The 22,359-nt window shown below is 32.7% G+C and overlaps 2 protein-coding genes across 3 annotated transcripts in view; one reads left to right on the top strand and one right to left on the bottom strand.

Annotated features, from left to right (window-relative positions):
• Positions 1–18,739, bottom strand: part of LOC127724132 (uncharacterized) — a 28,993-nt gene extending 10,254 nt beyond the window's left edge. Inside the window, exons 1-7 of one of the 2 annotated variants that reach the window (XM_052230994.1) lie at positions 18,550–18,739; positions 12,464–13,282; positions 10,491–10,604; positions 9,872–10,024; positions 8,107–8,328; positions 6,667–6,681; positions 3,752–3,864 (exon numbers count right to left, since the gene is read on the bottom strand). In XM_052230994.1, the coding sequence (XP_052086954.1) occupies positions 3,752–3,864; positions 6,667–6,681; positions 8,107–8,328; positions 9,872–10,024; positions 10,491–10,604; positions 12,464–13,211 (1,365 nt within the window). In that variant the 5' untranslated portion in view covers positions 13,212–13,282; positions 18,550–18,739. The remainder of the gene's footprint in view (positions 1–3,751; positions 3,865–6,666; positions 6,682–8,106; positions 8,329–9,871; positions 10,025–10,490; positions 10,605–12,463; positions 13,283–18,549) is intronic. The other variant, XM_052230995.1, reaches the window with a different exon arrangement.
• A 236-nt stretch (positions 18,740–18,975) lies between these two features.
• LOC127724150 (E3 ubiquitin-protein ligase rnf213-alpha-like) overlaps positions 18,976–22,359 on the top strand; it is a 157,531-nt gene continuing 154,147 nt past the window's right edge. The window contains exon 1 of the mRNA XM_052231026.1: positions 18,976–19,009. The gene's annotated coding sequence lies outside the window, so the exon portion shown is untranslated. The remainder of the gene's footprint in view (positions 19,010–22,359) is intronic.

Genomic DNA, 22,359 nt, shown 5'->3' with positions numbered 1-22,359 from the left:
GACCTCAATGTGGACCAATTTAAAATCGGGGCCCAAAATCCAAAAACTTAATACACGGTTAGATTCAGCATATTAAAGAACCCCAAGAATTCAAGAATAAAACCCCATTGAAATTGGTCAAGAAATAAGCAATTAATACTGTGCAATTGAATATTTCTTGCTATTGCGCAATACTGTACAATTGACAATTTCTTGCTATTGTGCAATATTGTGCTATTGGATATTTCTTGCTATTGCGCAATACTGTGCAATTGAAGATTTCTTGCTATTGCGCAATACTGTGCAATGAAAGATTTCTTGCTATTGTGCAATACTGTGCAATTGAAAATTTCTTGCTATTGCACAATACTTATTATATAATAATTTACACATCCTGTTTGGTGTGTATCTCCTACCATATCATTATTATTTGCTTTTAAATATAAATCAGAAATAACCAACTTAAAATGGAAAATTTTAAAAGAAAAAAAAAGGAAAAAAAGAAAAAAAAGGAAAAAAAAAAAAATCCCCCCCCAAATTTATGAAACCCCTTATGATTCATCACCCCCAAACTCAATCCCAGCCTTCCCTTTGTGGTATGGTACCTTGCAGTACAATTTCAGAGAGATCCATACACTTGAACACAAGTTATTGTCCTGAAACTAGAAAAATGCTTGTTTTTTTCCCCTTTTTGGCCCCTTATTCCTAAAATTTTGAGGGAATTACCCCCAAAATCAATCCCAGCCTTCCCTTTGTGGTATGGTACCTTGCAGTACAATTGCAGAGAAATCCATACACTTGAACACAAGTTATTGTCTGGAAACTATAAAAATGCTATTTTTGGCCCCTTTTTGGCCCCTTATTCCTAAATGTTTTGGGCAATTACCCCCAAACTCAATTCCAGCTTTCCCTTTGTGATATGGAACCTTGTACTTCAATTTCAGAAAGATCCATACACTTACACACAAGTTATTATCATGAAACTAGAAAAATGCTTGTTTTTTGCCCCTTTTTTGGCCCCTAATTCCTAAAATTTTGAGGCAATTACCCCCAAAACCAATCCCAGCATTCCCTTTGTGATATGGAACCTTGTGGTACAATGTCAGAGAGATCCATACACTAACACACAAGTTATGTCTGGAAGTTACAAAAATGCTTATTTTTGGCCCCTTTTTGGCCCCTAATTCCTTAACTGTTGGTACCATAACCCCCAAAATCAATCCCAACCTTCCTTTTGTGGTATTGAACCTTATAAATGGTAAAATTTCACGGAGATCCATTCACTTAAACTAAAGTTAGAGTGCGAAAACCAATGTGTCTTCGGACGACGCCGGACGACGCCAGACGACGACGACGACGCCAACGTCATACCAATATACGACCAAAAAATTTTTAATTTTTGCGGTAGTTGAAAAATTGCTCATTGATTGAAAGCGGCTGGACCATGACCTAGGGGACAGGGCCTCGAAATAGTTGTAAAACTGATATGAACGGATAGTAATGCAAATTCATACTAAATATCATTGATCTATCACAAGTACCGGTAGTTCCTATCAAACTAACTTAAGCAGAAAACTAAACATTGAAAATTGCTAATTAATTCAAAGTCACTCGACCATGTCCTAGGGGGCAGGGCCTCAAAATAGTTGTCAAACTGATATGGACTGATAGTTATGCAACTTTATACAAAATATCATTGAATAATCACAAGTAGTTCTTATCAAACTGACTTAAGCAGAAAACTTAACATTAAAAATTGCTCATTAATTAAACATTGCTGGACCATCCCCTAGGGGGCAAGGCCTCAAAATAGTCGTCAATCTGATATGTACTCATAGTAATGCAACTTTATCTTAAATATCAATGGTCTATCACGAGTAGTTGCTACCAAACTCACTTAAGCAGAAAACATAACAATTGTTGACACCAACTACGACGACATCGTCATTGTCGTCATCACTGAAAAAAGCAATCCCTATGTCTCGCTTTCCGCAACTTTCATCCCAGGCAAGACAAAAATAAGGTGATTTAAAGAACTAGAATTGTAAACCTGAAAATTTTTGCGACTTCTTTTTTCGGGATTTATGAACTGAATCTAATATATTTTTTTTTATTAAAATTTTCAAATCGCTCGCTCGCCCCAATTTCTTGAGTGGAAAAATCCGTAGAACAAGAAATTAAATTGGTGTGGCCTAATTTAGCTCTGCTATTAATAACTTTTAAAATAAATTGTATCTTTTTTACTTGTTGTTGCTGATAATTTTTAGTTATTCCAATATGTTACCATTATTAAGTTATGATAATGAATAACAGGAGATTTTGGGTTCATGTGTATGAGACAACAATCCAAAAACACAAATAGATATTTGATATCTAGACGTAAATTTTGAGCATTTATTTAGAATAAATTGTGTTTTAGCCACTTGGATAGATTATTGCGTCATTTGTATTTTCCATTCACACGAGTGTCTTTAGCTCCACCTACTCCGGGACCTAACCACTTCTCTTGTCTCAACTACATGTGTTCTTAGCTCCACCTACCCACAGCCTCTCTTCCATAATCCTTTCACGTGCTTATTCACATCATTGCAGCATGTCATGTTCTTTGCTTTCCTTATCCCACCCTCCCAGTAGCATCACTGAGGAGTCACCGGGACATATTATTTACCACTTTTATTGCTCATATAGTTAGTGCTTATATTTTATTGTATATAGGGATATATGACATGATTGTTTAATTAGTAGTTATTTAAAGCGTGGTTTAAGCTTGAGGGTACCAAGCTAATAAAATTGCCATTTTCAATCTTGTTGTTATAATTCCAAGTCAGGTAAAGGCAACACACAGTATTCAATAATATACAGGTGTGACATGTCTATACAATATGTCAAGCTCTTAATAACTATGAAAGTTCTACCATCAATGCTAAATTCTCAAATATTTTTTTTTAAGATAGCTACGTACTGACAAGGTTCCTGACTTTGGACAGGCACAGGAACATGTGTCTGGTATAAACAATTTTTTGAGGATCTTAAACCTCCCACGTTTAATCTTGATCAATAAACATAAAAAAAGTTACAATAAAGAATATACAATAAAAGAAAAATACAGGAAAAGCACTTAAAACTGTACAATAATGGTATAATAGAAAACAACAAGAATGTGTCCATAGTAAACGGATGCCCCACTTGCACTATCATTTTCTATGTTCAGTGGACTGTGAAATTGGGGTCAAAACTCTAATTTGGCATTAAAATTTGAAAGATTATATCATAGGGAACATGTGCACTAAGTTTCAAGTTGATTGGACTTCAACTTCATCAAAAACTACCTTGACCAAAAACTTTAACCTGAAGCGGGACAGATGGACGAAGGGACGGATGGACGAAGGGATCGATGGATGAACAGATGGACGGACGAATAGACGGACAGACAAAAGGATGAACGAACGGATACACAGACCGAAAAACATAATGCCCCTAGGTGGGGCATAAAAAGAAATATTCAAACAAAAATTAATTAACAATATCATTACTGAATAGTATACTGTTTCAGAGAATGCTTGCAGTTACTGAAAGCAAGTTCAATGCTTTTCTACACACTAGTATTGGTTGCTGAAGTTCATACAAAATGCAGCAATGTCATAAACAGTACATGAAGACAGGATCTTTTGGTAGGCACAGAACAAACCTTACAGAATTTCAATGCTGAACGTTATCAAAGGTTACAATTATTCTCGAGATAAGTAAGAAAATGGTCGAATCTGACACTAACCTTAAGATTGGTAAGAACACTACCATAAGTCACACTGACAAAAGCCTCATCTAATTCTTCCTTATTTCTTCTAGTTAATTGTAGAACTTGCTCTATGAAGGTAAAAGTATCCACTGAAGAAGTAAATGAAGAGTTTTATTCTAATTATTTGTTAAAAAACACACACTTGATATAAAAAAAAGAAGATGTGGTATGATTGCCAATGAGACAACTCTCTACCAGAGACCAAATGGCGTAGTAGTTAACAACTGATATCTGTTACCAAAACTTATTAAATTTGTCTTTTTTGTTTTATCTATTACTAACTACAAACTTAAAACAATATTAACAGTTTGTATGAAAGTGATTGAAACATAAGCAGAATAAAACTATTTGTTTTAATATTGGTAAAATATGGGAACAACAGTTATTCATGAATCACTATACATTATCTTTAATTGTAACTTGTATATTCTGTGAAAGTAAATGCATATATAATATGTATATATGTGCGTTTAAGATATTGTGAGTAAAAGACTATAACAAGCAAAATGTGTATTGTTAATGAGACAAAAATCTAAGCACACTTGCTGAAGTTCTTCTCCCCTAAAAAGGGAAGACACAACTGAACTCTGTGAAAATAAGACTGGAATTCCTATATCCTGATGTATATGGACCCCCCCCCCCCCCCCCCCCCCCCCCCCTTTATAGATACTCCGTTTCAACCCCTTAAAACATCAACTGTTAAAATTGCCTAGATTTACAGCTTTCATAATAAATGAGAATAAGATATTGCTTGATATAAACTTCTCAAGAGTTGTTTAACCTATTTATCTTATTGTTAACATTCCCTTTGTGTTAAAAAGAAAAGTATTTGACTCGTTGATCTTCTTATTGCACATTTTAGTATGACATCATCTGTCCTGTTACACGTCAAACTTTAACATCAGAACATTTTTAAGCTACATGTATTTGTACCCTTTAGAATGTAATAAAAATTGACAAAAAGAAGATTTTCAGGTGAAACATGGGAGTGTTTTGTATAAAATTAAAGACATCGCATTTCTCCATTGCCATGGAGGAAATTCACATTGTTTTGACCTTTGAAAGTCACCAATGACTGAACAAATACCCAATGGAAATGTTGCAATATTATTTCATGATGCTGGATAAGACTATCAAAGTAACACATTTTTTGTATACATTTTTAGTATCACACTATCTGCAGTTTGATACAGTAAATATCTCTTCATGCAAGAAATAGATACCAGGCAACAACCATTAGAGAATAAAATAAAATATATCAAAAACAATTTCAGAGGCAATAAAAGAACACAAACTAAATATTTTGAATGGTTAAAGTATGTATAAGCACACAACATAATAATTAAGTGTTTACAGCAAGTCAATACAAAAAGCAAAAAAGAAATACTTTTTGTTAAAAATCAGGGAAAAAAATTGATTTGTGTTTACTCATAAATGTGTATCACACCACTAGTAAATATAGAATATATAAATATTAAAATACCAATCAATTGTTTTGTCAATACAGTTAACATCAGACAATATAGCATACACTTATCATTCTTTTGTCAATAAAGCATTCACTAGTCAACCTTTTCATCAATAAAGCATTCACTAGTCAACCTTTCTGTCAATAAAGCATTCACAAGTCAACATTTTCATCAATAAAGCATTCACTAGTCAACCTTTTGTCAAGACAAAATTCACTAGTCAACGTTTTCATCAATAAAGCATTCACTAGTCAACCATGTCATATAGTATACACCAACCAACCTCTTTGTCCAAATTACATACACCAGTTGATCTTGTTGTCAATACAGCATGCATATGTTACTTATTTGTCAATATGCCAAACATCAATACAGTTTACATCAGACAATATAGCATACACTAGTCAACCTTTTTGTCAATAAAGCATTCACTAGTCAACCTTTTCATCAATAAAGCATTCACTAGTCAACCTTTCTGTCAATAAAGCATTCACAAGTCAACATTTTCATCAATAAAGCATTCACTAGTCAACCTTTCTGTCAATAAAGCATTCACAAGTCAACATTTTCATCAATAAAGCATTCACTAGTCAACCATGTCATATAGTATACACCAACCAACCTCTTTGTCCAAATTACATACACCAGTTGATCTTGTTGTCAATACAGCATGCATATGTTACTTATTTGTCAATATGCCAAACATCAATACAGTTTACATCAGACAATATAGCATACACTAGTCAACCTTTTTGTCAATAAAGCATTCACTAGTCAACCTTTTCATCAATAAAGCATTCACTAGTCAACCTTTCTGTCAATAAAGCATTCACAAGTCAACATTTTCATCAATAAAGCATTCACTAGTCAACCTTTCTGTCAATAAAGCATTCACAAGTCAACATTTTCATCAATAAAGCATTCACTAGTCAACCTTTTGTCAAGACAAAATTCACTAGTCAACGTTTTCATCAATAAAGCATTCACTAGTCAACCATGTCATATAGTATACACAAATCAACCTCTTTGTCCATATTACATACACCAGTTGATCTTGTTGTCAATACAGCATGCATATGTTACTTATTTGTCAATATGCCAAACATCAGTCAATCTTTTTTCTGAATATAATATAAACCAGTAAATTGTTATATGGGTAATAGATGTTCCATATTTACCAGTGCTATGATACATATACAACATTATTAGAGAAAACACCAGTCAACAATATTCTTGAATTGTTCTTCCATATACTGCTTAAAACAAAATGTTAACTTTTTCTTGCATGTTACTGACATATAACTATGAGAAAAAAACATAAGACACTGAAAATAAGTATTAAATTGTAATTCAGTAGTATATATGTATACTTCTTAGTAAGCTTGTAACAACATTGTTATTACAGTGTTATAATGTACTTACACAAGTACTTGTTGTCTGTAATGAATTGCTTATAATCTTAAACTTTATCCATATAAAAATGAGGAGATGTGGTATGATTGCCAATGAGACAACTATCCACCAAAATTAAAATAAAGTGGTAGCAAGCAATCATGGCTATTATACAGCCTTCAACAATGAGAAAAACCAATACCATATAGTCGGCTATATATTTAACCATGTACCTTTGACTGATTGTTATTCCATGTTAACTCTTTCCTCCATAATGATGCCTTTTGACGCCTCCCCCTTTACTCCATAATGAGGCATTTTGATGCTTCCCCCTTTATTCCATAATGATGACTTTTGATGCCTCCCCCTTTACTCCATAATGAGGCATTTTGATGCTTCCCCCTTTATTCCATAATGATGCCTTTTGAGTATACACATAACAGCAGACTTTATTGATGTGTAAAATGAACCAGTTTACTGGTGAACCAATTTATATAAGGACTTGTTCCAATGAATAAATCAAAAGTTTGTGAATGATTCTATCCTGTTCAAATAAACTCACAAAAAATGAGTTACCAGTAAATTCTTAATTTTTTTTAATATTTTGTTTTTCAATATAACTACAAATGTATTGATTGTAAATAATGTCTACACGTTATGAATTCAAGCCTCAATATTGTTTACATCTAATACCTTTCCTAAAGGTATTCCAGTGAACACAACATAGTAATCTGCCACAAAAATTACTTCCAAAAGTCTTGTAATGTTAACAAGTCATAGCAAAAAATTCCTAAGTACAAATGTATGCATAAAACAAAAGATTTATAAAACAATAACTAAATCATAAAAAAGAGCAAACATTTGCCAGACCAATTTGGTTTAGTTCCCTGTGTGTAAATACATTTTTTACATATAGAGGGGCTATAGGATGGGTATCATCCACAATTCCTGAAAAAAAGAAGTATTCTTTCCCAGATCCTGAAAATAAATCATTAATTCTTGAGTCTCTTTAGGTGTAAATCCCGAATTCCAGCGAAAATAAAGGCCTAATCCAGAATTCATGCAAAAATAAAGGCCCAATCCCAATGTCCCGAAAAAGGTCCTTCCGCCCCTCTTTATACTATATGAAGACTTTTGTAGAAACAAATATGTACCTCAACATGATAAAAAGAAGTAGATAGACAAGAACTACAACTCTAACATATAATAACATGACAGAAAAATCTGAGATCATATTAGAGGGGTGACAAACGAGTGCTCATTTCCAAAATCCTACCTTTTTTTGGGAAATTTTTTACCACTTCCCACTTTTTTCCCTTTATTTTCCCAGATCCAAGTTTTTTTTTATCCCTATATCCCATATCCCCACTTTTTTATCCCCTATATCCTACATCTACAAAGCATTTCACCCCCCTCCTCATATTAAATAATAAGATTATAAAAAATTAGAATGATAAAGCTCCAACCAACCTCCAACAAATCTAGTCATGGTAGGGAATGCCGTTGTGGCCAGGTCTATATATACTGGGTAAGTGTCCTCAGTGGTGTACATTACATCTGTCATCAGTTTTTGAAAATTCTGCTGTTCCATATTATACATACTCAGGGCCTCTGCATACTGTGAAGTTTCCATCTTATCACATATGTCATGCATCAGCTCAGCAAACATTTTGCAATATCTTTTCCTTATTTCTGAAAATTCATCACTTTAAAACTATAGGTTTTCGGGATTCTGTATTGCTTACATATACTCTACATATATATTTTTAATATTGATTCATTTGAATATTGAAAAACCCCAAAATCACTAAGATCAAACATCGTAAAACTATGGTTTATAATGTAAAATCCCATCATAAGATATTTTGAAGTTTAAGCAACCTATGGATAAGTTAGATTTGTTTTTTCAAATTTGGCTTATTTGCTTTTAAATAGATGTATGCATAAATACTGAAATTTGTATTTTGTTAAATTCTTAATTTGCCTATACCAACAAATCCATAATAATATATTACTACCCCTACAAATATTAATGAAATTTTATGAACAGAAATGTGTTCCATATAGTTGACTGGGAGGTTACCCTTGGTACATATTTGTTTACATTACAGGAAAAAACCTGAGCTTGGGGTTGAACATAAAAGTTTTCACATCTATTAAAGGAAAATGTGAGTCCTCCAAGGAAGATGTGTGTTGCCTTCGTCTCCAAATAATATAAGCAGAAATGGCTTATAACATAGTTTGGCATGGGAAAGCCAAAAATCACTCAAATCAAACAACTGCATGCCCTGTAGAGAAATCTGTGCAAGTTTGGTTGAATTCTGGTCAGTTGTTTTTAGGAAATAGCTGATTAACACAAAGTGTGACACAGATGATAGAAGAAATCACTATATATCGCTAGCAACTACTGCAAGGCTGATAGGTGACACAATATATGGCTGCTGCCCAATGTTTGGTAAAATTGTGAGAAAAAACTGTTACTTCTTAATTCAAATTATTATAAGCCATACATATTATAAGTAGGAAAATCTAAATGGATGGCCGAATGAAATCTCTCTCTCTCTTAACATTGTTATAACAAGAATGTGTCCATAGTACATGGATGCCCCACTCGCACTATCATTTTCTATGTTCAGTGGACCGTGAAATTGGGGTCAAAACTCTAATTTGGCATTACAATTAGAAAGATCATATCATAGGGAACATGTGTACTAAGTTTTAAGTTGATTGGACTTCAACTTCATCAAAAACTTTAACCTGCCCACTCACACTATCATTTTCTAAGTTCAGTGGACCGTGAAATTGGGGTCAAAACTCTAATTTGGCATTACAATTAGAATGATCATATCATAGGGAACATGTGTACTCAGTTTCAAGTTGATTGGACTTCAAATTCATCAAAAACTACTTTGACCAAAAACTTTAACCTGAAGCGGGACAGACGGACAGACGAACGGACTGATGAACGAACACACGCACAGACCGAAAAACATAATGCCCCTATGTGGGGCATAAAAAAAGACAACAACTTACTTTAATATTTCAAAGGAGCATGCATAAAATTGAGAATGGAAATGGGGAATATGTCAAAGAGACGACAACCCGACCAAAGAGCAAACAACAGCTGAAGGCCACCAATGGGTCTTCAATGCAGCGAGAAAATCCAGCACCTGGAGGTGGTCCTCAGCTGGCCCCTAAATAAAATTGTGTGCTAGTTCAGTGAAAATGGAAATACCTGGTAGATTTTGTATTTTCAAGAACTCTGAAATACAGTCTCTCAATATGCCATGTATATCAAATCTCTTTGTAGGTGTGTCATACTGTACCACATGGCGCTGAACAATAGGAATCAGTGTTTCTGTCATGGTTAAGTCTTCACTCTCCTCATCTGAAATTATCAATTATATTTTTACTTTATAATTGCAGATCCAGAGGGGATTACAGGTTTGCCAACCCCCTTTCTTTGGATTTCATTTTTTTATCTCATAAATTCTGTGAAAATTAGGCAGGACCTCATCCCCCTTTTTTCTATGTGTAAAACCTTTTGATGTCATACTCATAAATATTTTTCCTTTAAGCTGAAGATATAAAAGATAGTTATAGGTTGTGTAATTGGACAACTATTGTTTTAATTTCCCTTAGACTTTAACTGAAATCTCACTCTTGGATATGAAAAGTACCTTATAATCCTACAAATTGTTGTTGTTTTTTTTATCAGTCAATACTAATCTACGGTATATAAATGTTTTGTCTCAGGTAAATTTCCTAAAAACATTTGCTTTTATCATTCAAAAAACTTCAAACATGAACCCTTTATATATAGAAACTAAATTTTACATGTTGCTTAAACCTACCCAACAACCTTGCTGCCTGTTTTGCAGAGAACGTCCCAGGAATGTAACTAAGTATTCCTAGCTTCTCTTTTAGTATTGTGGATAATCTGTTTAAGAACTGTCTGTACATTGGTGCTGAAATAAAAAATATATAACAAATATTTACATGAAATATTTCTGAATCACCATTTTCCCTTGTCAAGAGTATAATATTCGCAGAAATAATACCAGGAGATAAAATTTCCATATAAATTAACTGAGTAATTTTCTGTTGTTGTAATATTGTAGAATATATTTATATAAGGTGACAAATACGAATGTATGTACAAGATACAAAATACTGGGAAAAAACATAGATCTATGGTAATACACGTAGTGCTTAATATATTACAATTAAAACCCTACATGGGTTAATTAACATATATCTTCATGTACTGTCACCTAACATGCCTAATATAAAATAAGGAGATGTGGTATAATTACCAATGAGACAACTATCCAAGATAGTTCAAATGAAGCAGATTTATGCAATGAAGTCACTTTATAATAGAATTCTATTCTAAATTTAGAGTGCTGTGAATTCATTACTATTGGTGTGACACCAACTTTCATGAATTTTGTGGGTACAATTGAACCATGAACTTAAATGTTCAACAAAGTGAACATTTTCTATAGTTTTGTATGCAGACTTTGTCAAAATCAAGAATTCAAATATCCACGAAAATACAATTTTTCAATCTTCCATAAAAATTGGTTCCCGTGAAAAATGAATGAATCCACAGGAGTCATTTTGAAAACTATAAGCATGATTAGGCCTTCAAATCAAAATTGCTCAAGTAAAACTAATTTATATCAAAGCAAGTTGCTTCACCTGAGCAATAATGATTTTCATACCTATGATATGAGCTGCGCCAGATAGAAATTGACCTTACACAAGTGCATGTATACATGTACTTGTGTAAGACTTTGATTGATTTTGGAACATTCAAATACAAAATAGAAAATAAGAGAAGAATGTGTCTGAGGACACGAATGCCCCCTCTCAAGCTTTGCAATTTTCAAAATTAAAAAGGGGTATAACTCTACAACAGTAAACAACTCACAACCCAAATTTGGACTCTGTCTGCATGTTGTGGTTCTTAGCATTGTGTATGACTTTCATAAAATTTGGATGAGACAAACTAAAGTAAGAGTTTGGAAATGAAAAAATTTGCAATTTTCCAAGTTATAAAGGAGCATAACACTTGAATGGTATGTGACTCACTGCCCAAATTCAAACTTTGTCTGCTAGTTTTGGTTTTTAGCATTGTATATGAGTTTCATAAAATTTGGATGAGTAAAACTTAAGTTAGTGTGCGGAAACGAAAATATTTGTAATTTTCTAAGTTATAAAGGGGCATAACTCTAGAATGGTAAGTGCCTCACTGCCCAAATTGGAACTCTGTCTGGGAGATTTGGTTCTCAGCATTGTGTATGAGTTTCATAAAATTTGCACAAGGCAAACTTCAATTAGAGTGCCGAAACTATAATGGGAGGGACCGATGGAAAGACGGACGGACAGTCAAGGGTAACACTTAATGCCCCAGTTACTTACGGAGGGGGCATAAAAATGAATTCTGGTCTGTTTTGTAGTGTTTTTATAACAAATCAATTTTAAAACAGTTACAGACTTCCCATAGAGATTTTTTTTAACCCAAAATAGGTTAAATTAACAGTTGTATTGATACTCATTTGCATAAAAAGTTGACTTCTATCTGACGCAGCTCATATGTAAAAAAATTGATTCATTTCTTTTCTAGACTCAGACTGAGTCACTCAGTGCCATTTAGATCTTCACATATAGTATGTAAGTATGCGAAATTTAAGGTGTAAATATTATCACAAAATTTTAGAATAATAAAAGAGGTACATATATACATGTACTAAAATCATTAAAAACCCTTTGAGGGTCCTCAAATTCGAAATTGTTTCTATTAGAACATTTATCTACATACCAATTCTCTCTTGGATTGGATATAAATCTTGACTAAGAACTTTCAGACGACACTTGTTTAGTAGTTCCACCATATCACATGGCTCTAATAACCCATCATCCTGCTCTAGCTCAGAACCAGTCAACAGCAAAGCTAGAGGAAGACCCTCACAAAGCTCTACAATTTTATCCAGGTAAATTCCAAAGTCAACAGATGGCGCTGACGTATGCAACAATTCCCTTGATTCCTGCATTGACAGGGGAAGTAACTCAACATACTGGTATATATCTCCATGGCAAAAGTCATGATCTTGCAAGTGAGAAGTTGATGTTATTAAAACCTTGACCTTTACACTTTGATTTGATATATCTTTTATGAGATCAATAAATTCGGGATTAAAATCTGAGTCTATTGCATCCTCAGCATTGTCAAATATAATGAAAAAGGATTTATTTGTTTTTGAAAGATAAGTTAAAATGGCCTGACAGAGTTCATCATCATCTTCATCTATGGATTGATGTATTTCACATTTTTCAGCTAAAGTGAGAAAAATTTGTCTGAGTGACTGAAGATTTCTGAGATCCACCCATGCAGCTGTATAATCATTGTCATTAAAGTGTTTTGATATAAAATGTAATAATTGTTTCACAAATCTGGATTTGCCTATAGATCTCATCCCATACACTCCGACACATCTTAAGTCCTTCCATCTTTCTAGCAAAGCTTCAAAATATGCACTTCTGCCAACAAAGGGAGATTCTAAATCCATTGCAGGTGAATGAGAGCTCACTCGACCATGTCATTGAATAACTGTAACTATCCTTTAACATGCATTTCAATCTGGAAAAAAATCACAAGCTACTTAATACATAAAGTTAAAAAGAGATCATATAAATGCTATACTAAGTTATTCATTTATACAATTGCATATATGCAGGTTATGGTGACCTAAATGAGACATGCAATCATAAAGTATCATTCATATATTGCTTAAAATGAATTTGCAGATGTAGATTCAAGTAGATCTTTACTAATAATACTGTCATTCAAGCTTAAAATATAGGTCATTGTGATCAAACTATGATGGACTTTGCAAAATAAATGAGGATGTATCTGTGATTTATCATTCACATAGGTTTCTTAGATATAGACCTAAAAGCAATACTTGACAAAAGTTTAAATGTAAGTCATGTTGACCCAATTATTGACAAAAAAACAAATCAATAATCATCAATTTTTTTATGGATAATTGTATATAAACAAAAAGAAAAGAAAAGAAAAAAAAAACAACAAGAGGCTCTCAAGAGTCTGAATCGCTCACCTGGAATTTTTTGCTTAAATCTTTCATCAATGATTATTTTTACTTTTCAATATATATTAATGAATGGCTTAAAACTTCCATTGAAATGTTCTTTGTATCTGTCATATTTTCTTCAAAATCAAAGAAATGCATTTGACCCCTATATTTCATTTTAGCCATAGTGGCTATGTTTCTTGACGTACAAGAAAATAAAATACAAAATTTATACTAGATACTCTGAAACTCATTCAGCCCAAGTTTGGCTGAAATTGATTCAGCAGTTTCAAAGGAGAAGATTTTTCAAAGTAAGCAAACTAAATGAACAAATTGTGAAAAATTGATTTTAAAGGGCAATAACTCCTTAAGGGGACAATTGACAATTTTGGTCATACGAACTTATTTGTAGATCTTAGTTTGCTGAACATTTTTGTTGTTTACAGTTTATCTTTATCATTAATAATATTCAAGATAACCAAAATCTGCATAATTTCCTTAAAATTACCAATTAAGTGGCAGTAATCCAACAATGGGTTGTTAGATTCATCTGAAAATTTCAGGGCTGACAGAGCTGGGCCTAATAAACATTTTTACCACTCATACTTCTATGTTTAGCCATGGCAGCCATGTTTTTTTACGAAACAGAAAATAAAACACAAACTTTATTCTAGATACCCTTAGAATCATTCAGCTTAAGTTTGGTTGGAAGTGGTTTAGTAGTTTCAGAGAAGAAGATTTTTTAAAGTTAGAAAGCATGATAAACAAATTGTGTAAAATTGTCCTTAAAGGGCAATAACTCCTTAAGGGGTCAATTGACAATTTTAATCATATGAACTTATTTGTAGATCTTACCTTGCTGAACATTTTTGCTGTTCAGTTTATCTTTATCATTAATAATATTCAAGATAACAACCAAAAACTGCAAAATTCCTTAAAATTACCAATTTAGTGGCAGCAACCCAACAATGGGTAATCAGATTCAACTGAAAATTTCAGGGCTGATAGAACTTCACCTTATGAACACTTTAACCCCATGTCAGATTTGCTCTAAATGCTTTGGTTTTTGAGATATAATCCAAAAACTGCATTTTACCCCTATGTTCTATTTTTAGTCATGGTGGCCATGTTATTTGACGAAACAGTAAATAAAACACAAACTTTATTCTAGATACCCTAAGCATCATTCAGCTTAAGTTTGGTTGGAATTGGTTCAGTTCAGTTTCAGAGGAGAAGATGTTTGAAATAGTTTACACCAGATGGGAGACGACGAACGACGACAGACTGCAAGTGATGGCAAAAGCTCACCGTTCCAAAGTTCCAAAGGAACGGTGAGCTAAAAAAAGGAAAAAATGGGTACGAGTTGGTAAAAATAGGGTACGAGTTGGTTGAGTACGAGTTGGCGAAGGTATGAGTTGTCGTGTACCCTTATGCTATCAGTGTTTTCTGCTTTCTTAAATCATAGATATAATAGCCATTGATAAAGTACTAAACCAACATCAAAAGCAGATGATATTTGCCGAAATTTTATCATCCTCTTATTATATACATTTCACACTTGGTGTTAATTAGCATTTATTGGCAATTGCCGTTGATTGATATCTAATAAATTGTGACTGGGAGAGTAATATGTTTTTCTTCGGTAGTTATCGTAATCTTCCGGTACATCATTTACATGGTAGTTCCTGAAAGTTGAAATTTATTATGAAGCAATGCGAGAAAGAAAAAAGAAGGAGATACATACATACAAATGACACTTAACACCTTATCTCTTTGTATTTATACAAGACTACTCGATATGCGAGTAAAACTATTTTTTTAAAAATAGGTTATTTGATAAAGTTTTATTTTGTATATACCTTTCATTATACAAGGTGTAATTCCTTGGCATTTTGTTTGGAATGTTTATATACGTGCTTCAAATGCAAATAAAGATGACAGATGTTTACATGGTTCTTATTTGTCCTGATTATGCATCAAATATTTGCCGCTGAAAGTTGTGAATCAATGGTCATGTAATCATGCAATCACTGTAATCGAAAATACACACAACTGGTTTCATACTAAACCAAAGGATTGATATAAATAAAGTACACAAAAAGTATGTTGACAATTGAATGGGCAGACTTACAGAGGGATATATATACATGTATATATAGCTTATTTATGGTACGAATAATACCACTAGCACAATTGTAAGAAGGAAGGGAAAATAAACCATGAAAAACACAGGACAAAACTCCTATATTTTAATTTTCTCATAGCCATTATAACGTTTAATATATATTGTTTACTTCAAAAATGAAATCGACAATCAGAATATACCACCAGCTATTTAATTGCAAAACAAGCAAGAAAAAATGGTTAGCGGAAATGCATATAGAAGAAAAAAATTCAGAGACATGTGCATGTGCTATTTCCCAATTATTTAATGTATTTCAGTATGTCCACCACATACGTTTTCTTCACCAACGTTTAAAAGATTGAAATACGCGATGTTAAGATTTGAATAAGAGGAACTACATGGCAAAACATACAAGAAGATATACTAAAAGATGTTGTTGATAAATGTTTTACTGATATATTAAAAACAACATTATATATACACAAATAATATATTTGCAAATTTTTTTTTTATGTCAAGTCGAGTTTCTGTTTTATACCCTCTTCCACTGTAAATTTAAGCTGAAACTCAGTAAGAATAAATTTTTGACATGACAATAATATCACTAATTTGAGATTTAAACAAATGACATTCAATAAAATCAAGTGACATGGAAATTTCTGATGTAAGTATATTTAAGCAACCAGCTCAAGCGTTTATAATCCACAGTGCAGACATTTAATAAGTTTATAATGTAGTCCTTTTTTCTCTCTTTATTTTCAAAAACTTCGTGTTACCGTAACGACAGAAATTTTCAACACTTGTAAAAAATCTTTTTTTTTTTCTGAAAAAAAAACCATTTCTTCCTTCTGGAATAACATATATATAGGATTTCACTATTTTGAATCTTGATAAAAACTTTTTCTTTTAAATCGCCATAGACAAATTTGACACGGTTCGACCTCTTAACCACGCAATTACCATCAGTAAACGATATGTCTCCTCTTGTCAATCATACAGGTCTTATTTCCCTGAGTACAACCGATGCAAGTGCTATATTGACAATCTTATTGTATATACCTGTTAAGTCCATTTTCCATGATTTCTCTATTTTATTATTTCGACAACAGCATACAAACCTTCTCATTTGTTGACCGATTTTCCCCAAATAAATTACAATCCAAACAACTTTTACAAGCAGACGCTTCTTATTGCTTCCGCCTCCTGGCATATTTTTACTTGAGACAGGTAATGCAAATAAATTATTGGCTGATAAGACTAGTGCCCGATAATTTAAATATAATTATGATAAGTATAATTGGTCTATTGGGAGGATGTCGGCAAATATCATCTACATCACAGGCCACTATGCGCAGTGCTGTGCTTTTGATATTTCAAAGGAAACTACATGGGGCTTAGTGGGACATATTCTGAGTACTTTATCAATGGCTTTTATATATCTATGCTTAAATATACATGATAATATGTAACTTGTCTTGTTCAAGAATCCTCTTCTGTGAATATATGATGTTCTAGCTGAATTATAGTTATCTCGTACCATTGTAAACTCGTACCAATGTCAACTCGTACCACTAAACAAAAACTCGTACCAATGCAAACTCGTACCACTGCTAACTCGTACCACGGTAAATTCATACCATTGTAAACTCGTACCAACTTATTTAAATGCAATAAAATGGTGTTTAATGATGAATATATACTTTAATTTCACTCAATACCTCTTAAGTCTGTAAAATGTATATAATTTGAAATTACAATAACCAATTTGTAGCTAATTTTCCTTGTCTAATTGGATAGAGAAAACCGTGGCAGATTGGCTTTGTTGTCTCCCTTGAATAGACTCTTTTTTAAACTTTTACTGACAACTATTTGATTTAATTTTTAATCATTCCAAATCAGTAACATTGAATAGATTTGGGTATTTTTCTATTGTTTCTAAAAGGAATTTTATTTAATGAAAGAATTTATTGATTGTGTTTTAAAGGTTTAAAATTGTTTATGACCAACAGTTAGAAAGTATGAAATTTATTTTTATACAATATTCAGCACATTTCAGCAGAATATGACCATGCTTATATGATTATACAAGTTGAATAGTTAAAGATTAAAAAAAACAAGTTGATTAGTTAATAATCAACCAATAATCACACAATCAAAGGAATTTAATATATTTATTAGCATGGTAATTAAGAAATTACATTCGTATTTTTGTCTAAGTTTTCATTAAAATCTGGTATAAATTTCAAAGATATTTTAATTTTTTGTATAAAGCTTAAAAAAAAAATAATCATAAAACTTTCGTATTTTTGTCTAAGTTTTCATTAAAATCTAGTATAAAATTCAAGTAATTCAACTTTTTTTATTTAGTTTTCCAAAAAAAAAATCATAAAACATTCGTATTTTTGAATATATTTTTAATGGTACGAGTTTGCAGTGGTACGAGTTCTGATTGGTACGACTTCCCAGTGGTACGAGTTTACGTTGGTACGAGTTAACTTTTTTGGTACGAGTTTACGTGGTACGAGTTTACAATGGTACGAGTTAACTTGCTTCCTTCTAGCTTCCATTCAAAACAGACACAATGGTAAGATTGGCCATTTCGAAAATGTACAAAGACACGGATCAGTGCACCCATATTATGGGTAAAAATTATTATCACAATAAGATAAATTTTGTGAATGGGCTTACCAATTTGGAAATTTTATGCAAATATTTAAAATAATTTGCCAGTGTTACATTTCATTGTGATGAAGTGAATGAGCAGTACGATGAGTCACTCATTGGTGCAACACGTTTGCTCATAATTTCAGGAAGAGAAAGCAGACCAGATTTTACATTCATATTTTCCTTCTTTCGTTTTCAAAAACTTCTACTTTCGTTTTCGGCTTAAGTCTTAACAAGCTATGTCCTACATTTCCGGACGCATTCCATTAAACATTGTTGACTTTCGGCAAAGTTTTCTTTTTTGGGAAGACCTGATTTAATCTATTTATTATAAAGAGATCAAATTTTTTATTCTGACGATTATGATTTAATTATATTATAAAGGATTCCCCTTAAAACTTACTGAAACGTTCGGGATATGTAACCGTGTTTTAGCAATTCACTTTTACCGCCTTTGGAATTTCTTCGCAGAATGGTTTCGAAGGTAAACCTTGAAAGTTTGTTTCTTTCATTTAATAAGGACATTCTGTCATTGACAGTGTAACACATTATTATTTTATTAATGAACATCCAATTTCGTATAGAAAAGAAAGTATGAGTACGTTAGTTATAACGTCTTCAACGAAACTTTCAATGATTCAGTTGACCCATTGACAGTTGTTACAAAAACGAAAGTAGAAATAACATTTCTTGAAAATCCACCTGTCAGTAGGATGTTGAATTGAAATTGATAAGCACTTTACTAAACAAAATATGCAGTTCAAAAAGGTAATGCTCATTTTCGTAAGTTATAAGGAAATTATTCTTGACACCGAATAAGATTAGCATAATTTGTATGGTCAATGATTCGTGACATTTGGGGATTTTCACTTCACTTGTGAAGTCATGCATATTTTCATTGCAATTTTACTTATATCGGTATGACAAAGAGAAGTTTTGTATGTTCTTGCATATTATTTGTTTAAATGTCTGTTTCCGCTCATTTAATTATGATCACTGTAATATTCCTGTACTAGAATTTCATTGAAATTTTGTAAAATCCCTTCAGCAATGTTATTGACATCTGGACAATGAGTCATCATCTATTTTTATGTCATGTGGCACTCGATCTTTTCCCTCATAAGGCCAAGAATATTATTTTTTTAAAGTATATAATTGAGTGGACTTTTTTTAGATCAGAAAATGGTTTTGATATATTTTTATAAAACAAAATCTGTCGAATATTGGCTCATAAGAGTAAATTAATCCTATAACTTGGAATGCAAATTGAATGAAAAAAACTTTGATGCATTAGTGACATTTTGAGCATTGTTATATTTATCTCAAACATGTTTAAAGGGTTTAATTCTGGAATTATTATTGTAGGGAGAAAATTAAAGCTAGTAAGTCCCAGTTTCTCTTTTTTTCAAGATATTTAATTGTTGTTTGATCTCAAACTTACAAGCATGTATACTTATTTTACGGAGTCAGGTCACAATCCGAAACATAGACTTATTGACCATGTTTCTGAAGCTATTCATCAATTAAGTGTATCAGGCTTTTTGCAAATAAGTAAAGAATATTTGCATTCCCTGTGGATAAAATTTTCTCTAAGGTTGTGATTTTTTTCTTTCATTTTAAGTTAGGGTAACGAACTTCTAATCATCCAGGATACCATAAAACTTTCATCATGTTCATACTCAAATTGCACACATTTAGCCATTATTTTAAGAACTTCTAGAATTGCTTTCTGTATTAAACATGTTAAATGGTAGCATTAACACAATTTTTTTTTATCTTTTTGCATAATGTTTAAAAAATTTGCAGGATGATATACATGCATCATGTATACCACTTTATATTTGAGTAACATTGACATCATTGCACCCTTTGTTATATGTCAGTTTGGTTTGGTCAAGACTTTTGGTAAAGTTAGCATATGTTTAAGAGAGTTATCTCTCCTTTGCCAGCTATTGGGTTATGCATATTGCGGATTACAGTCCTGTGAACTTATCGCCAGCATGTAGACGACCATGCAGTTGAACACGTGGAAATAAAATTGAGAATGGAAATGGGGAATGTGTCAAAGAGACAACAACCCGACCAAAGAGCAGAAAACAGCCGAAGGCCACCAATGGGTCTTCAACACAGCGAGAAAATCCCGCACCTGAAGGCGGGCTTCACCTGGCCCTTAAGCAAAAATGTAAACTAGTTCAATGAAAATAAATGTCACACTAAACTCCAAAACATATAAATGAACTAAAATTAAAAAACATACAAGACAGCCTGTCCTTGTGTAAATTTGTCTCCCTCGGAAAATTAGAAAAGATTGCTTTTCTATGCATTGGTAAACTTTAATTGTAGTTTCGATGTATTACGATTGGGATGATGATAAATTAAGATACAATTGAAGGGATGGAGACTTGTACACAAATCCCTCGTATCGAGAAATAACTATTCTAGACGACACTTTTGTTAATAAATACCTGACGGATCAATTATCGATATACCATGATTCCGAAAATAATAATTCTTTACCTGCCTGCGATTATTTAGCTTATTCTATATGCGACGTACAACCACCCAAAATTAAACCACCAAAGAAAATATAATGGATAAATTAGCCTCCTATAAAAAGTTTTCAGGATATCCCAAAGACAATGGTTCAAAATTTGTAAAAGAATTTGAGTCCTTCGCTACGCTCCATGAGCTTGATGATGCCAAAATTTTAGCTGCATTTCACCTCCATCTTCAGGGCCCCGCACTTACATGGTACAATGGACTAACTTCTGATTTAGACGCACACAATTAAAGATCTTTTTAACTCTAAATATCTACACAAGTGAACCAACACCTTCTAACGGTACAGGCTGGTAGAGTAATCAGGATGGATATAGAAGTATGCTGCGGTTGTCTTAAAACCTCAGGAAAATAAAACTATAAAAAGACAACAACATCCTGGATTACTGCAAGGAAATGCTTAATTGTGGTCTACAGGTTTCGCCACTTATGGTGGAGTCTTCAGGACAATTTAATGATAGGAAACAAGTGCTGAAGTACATAAAATGCGGTTCATATAGGGTTACAAAAAGGTTAACAAGATGTGACGTCATAATTATTGGTTTGACAACGTTAAAATGAAAGTGAAAGTAAAAGTTAATAATGAATTGTCAGTATCTTTTCCAAAATGGACAACACCTCACTTGACATTCTGTACCATTTCAACTGGCTTCACTCTTAATGAGGTACTACTTCCAATTGCATCAGGATAAGTGTGGGATGTATGGTAGTTGCACATGTAGGGCATTGTGGAAATTGCTTTTAATCTGTATGGTATTTGCGGTTATGGTATACTTTGCATGTTTCAAGTTCATTTTGAAAATAGAGTTATGTGTTTCTGCGGTTCATTTCGTTTTGCGGGAATCTTCTTTGGACATTGTGTGTGGTAGTTAATCGTTTTCTTTCTTGAATGGGTCGGCAATCTCGGAAATGGGTTTGTAATGTTATCCATGCAGTGTGGTTGTATACTACAATGCTTGTTTGGCAAAGGTGGATCTTATGGATGCAGGGGTTCACAAAAACAAATTAAGACATCTACACAAGTGAACCAACACCTTCTTATGGTACAGGCTGGTAGAGTAATCAGGATGGATATAGAAGTATGCTGCGGTTGTCTTAAAACCTCGAGAAAATAAAACTATAAAAAGACAACAACATCCTGGATTACTGCAAGGAAATGCTTTATTCTGGTCTACAGGTTTCGCCACTTATGGTGGCGTCTTCAGGACAATTTAATGATAGGAAACAAGTGCTGAAGTACATAAAATGCGGTTCATATAGGGTTACAAAAAGGTT

Source organism: Mytilus californianus, unplaced genomic scaffold (assembly GCF_021869535.1).
Source record: "Mytilus californianus isolate M0D057914Y unplaced genomic scaffold, xbMytCali1.0.p SCAF_14, whole genome shotgun sequence".
Classification (NCBI taxonomy): domain Eukaryota; kingdom Metazoa; phylum Mollusca; class Bivalvia; order Mytilida; family Mytilidae; genus Mytilus; species Mytilus californianus.
The sequence above is the reverse complement of the archived record's forward strand: the minus strand, read 5'-3'. Positions and strand labels throughout refer to the sequence as shown.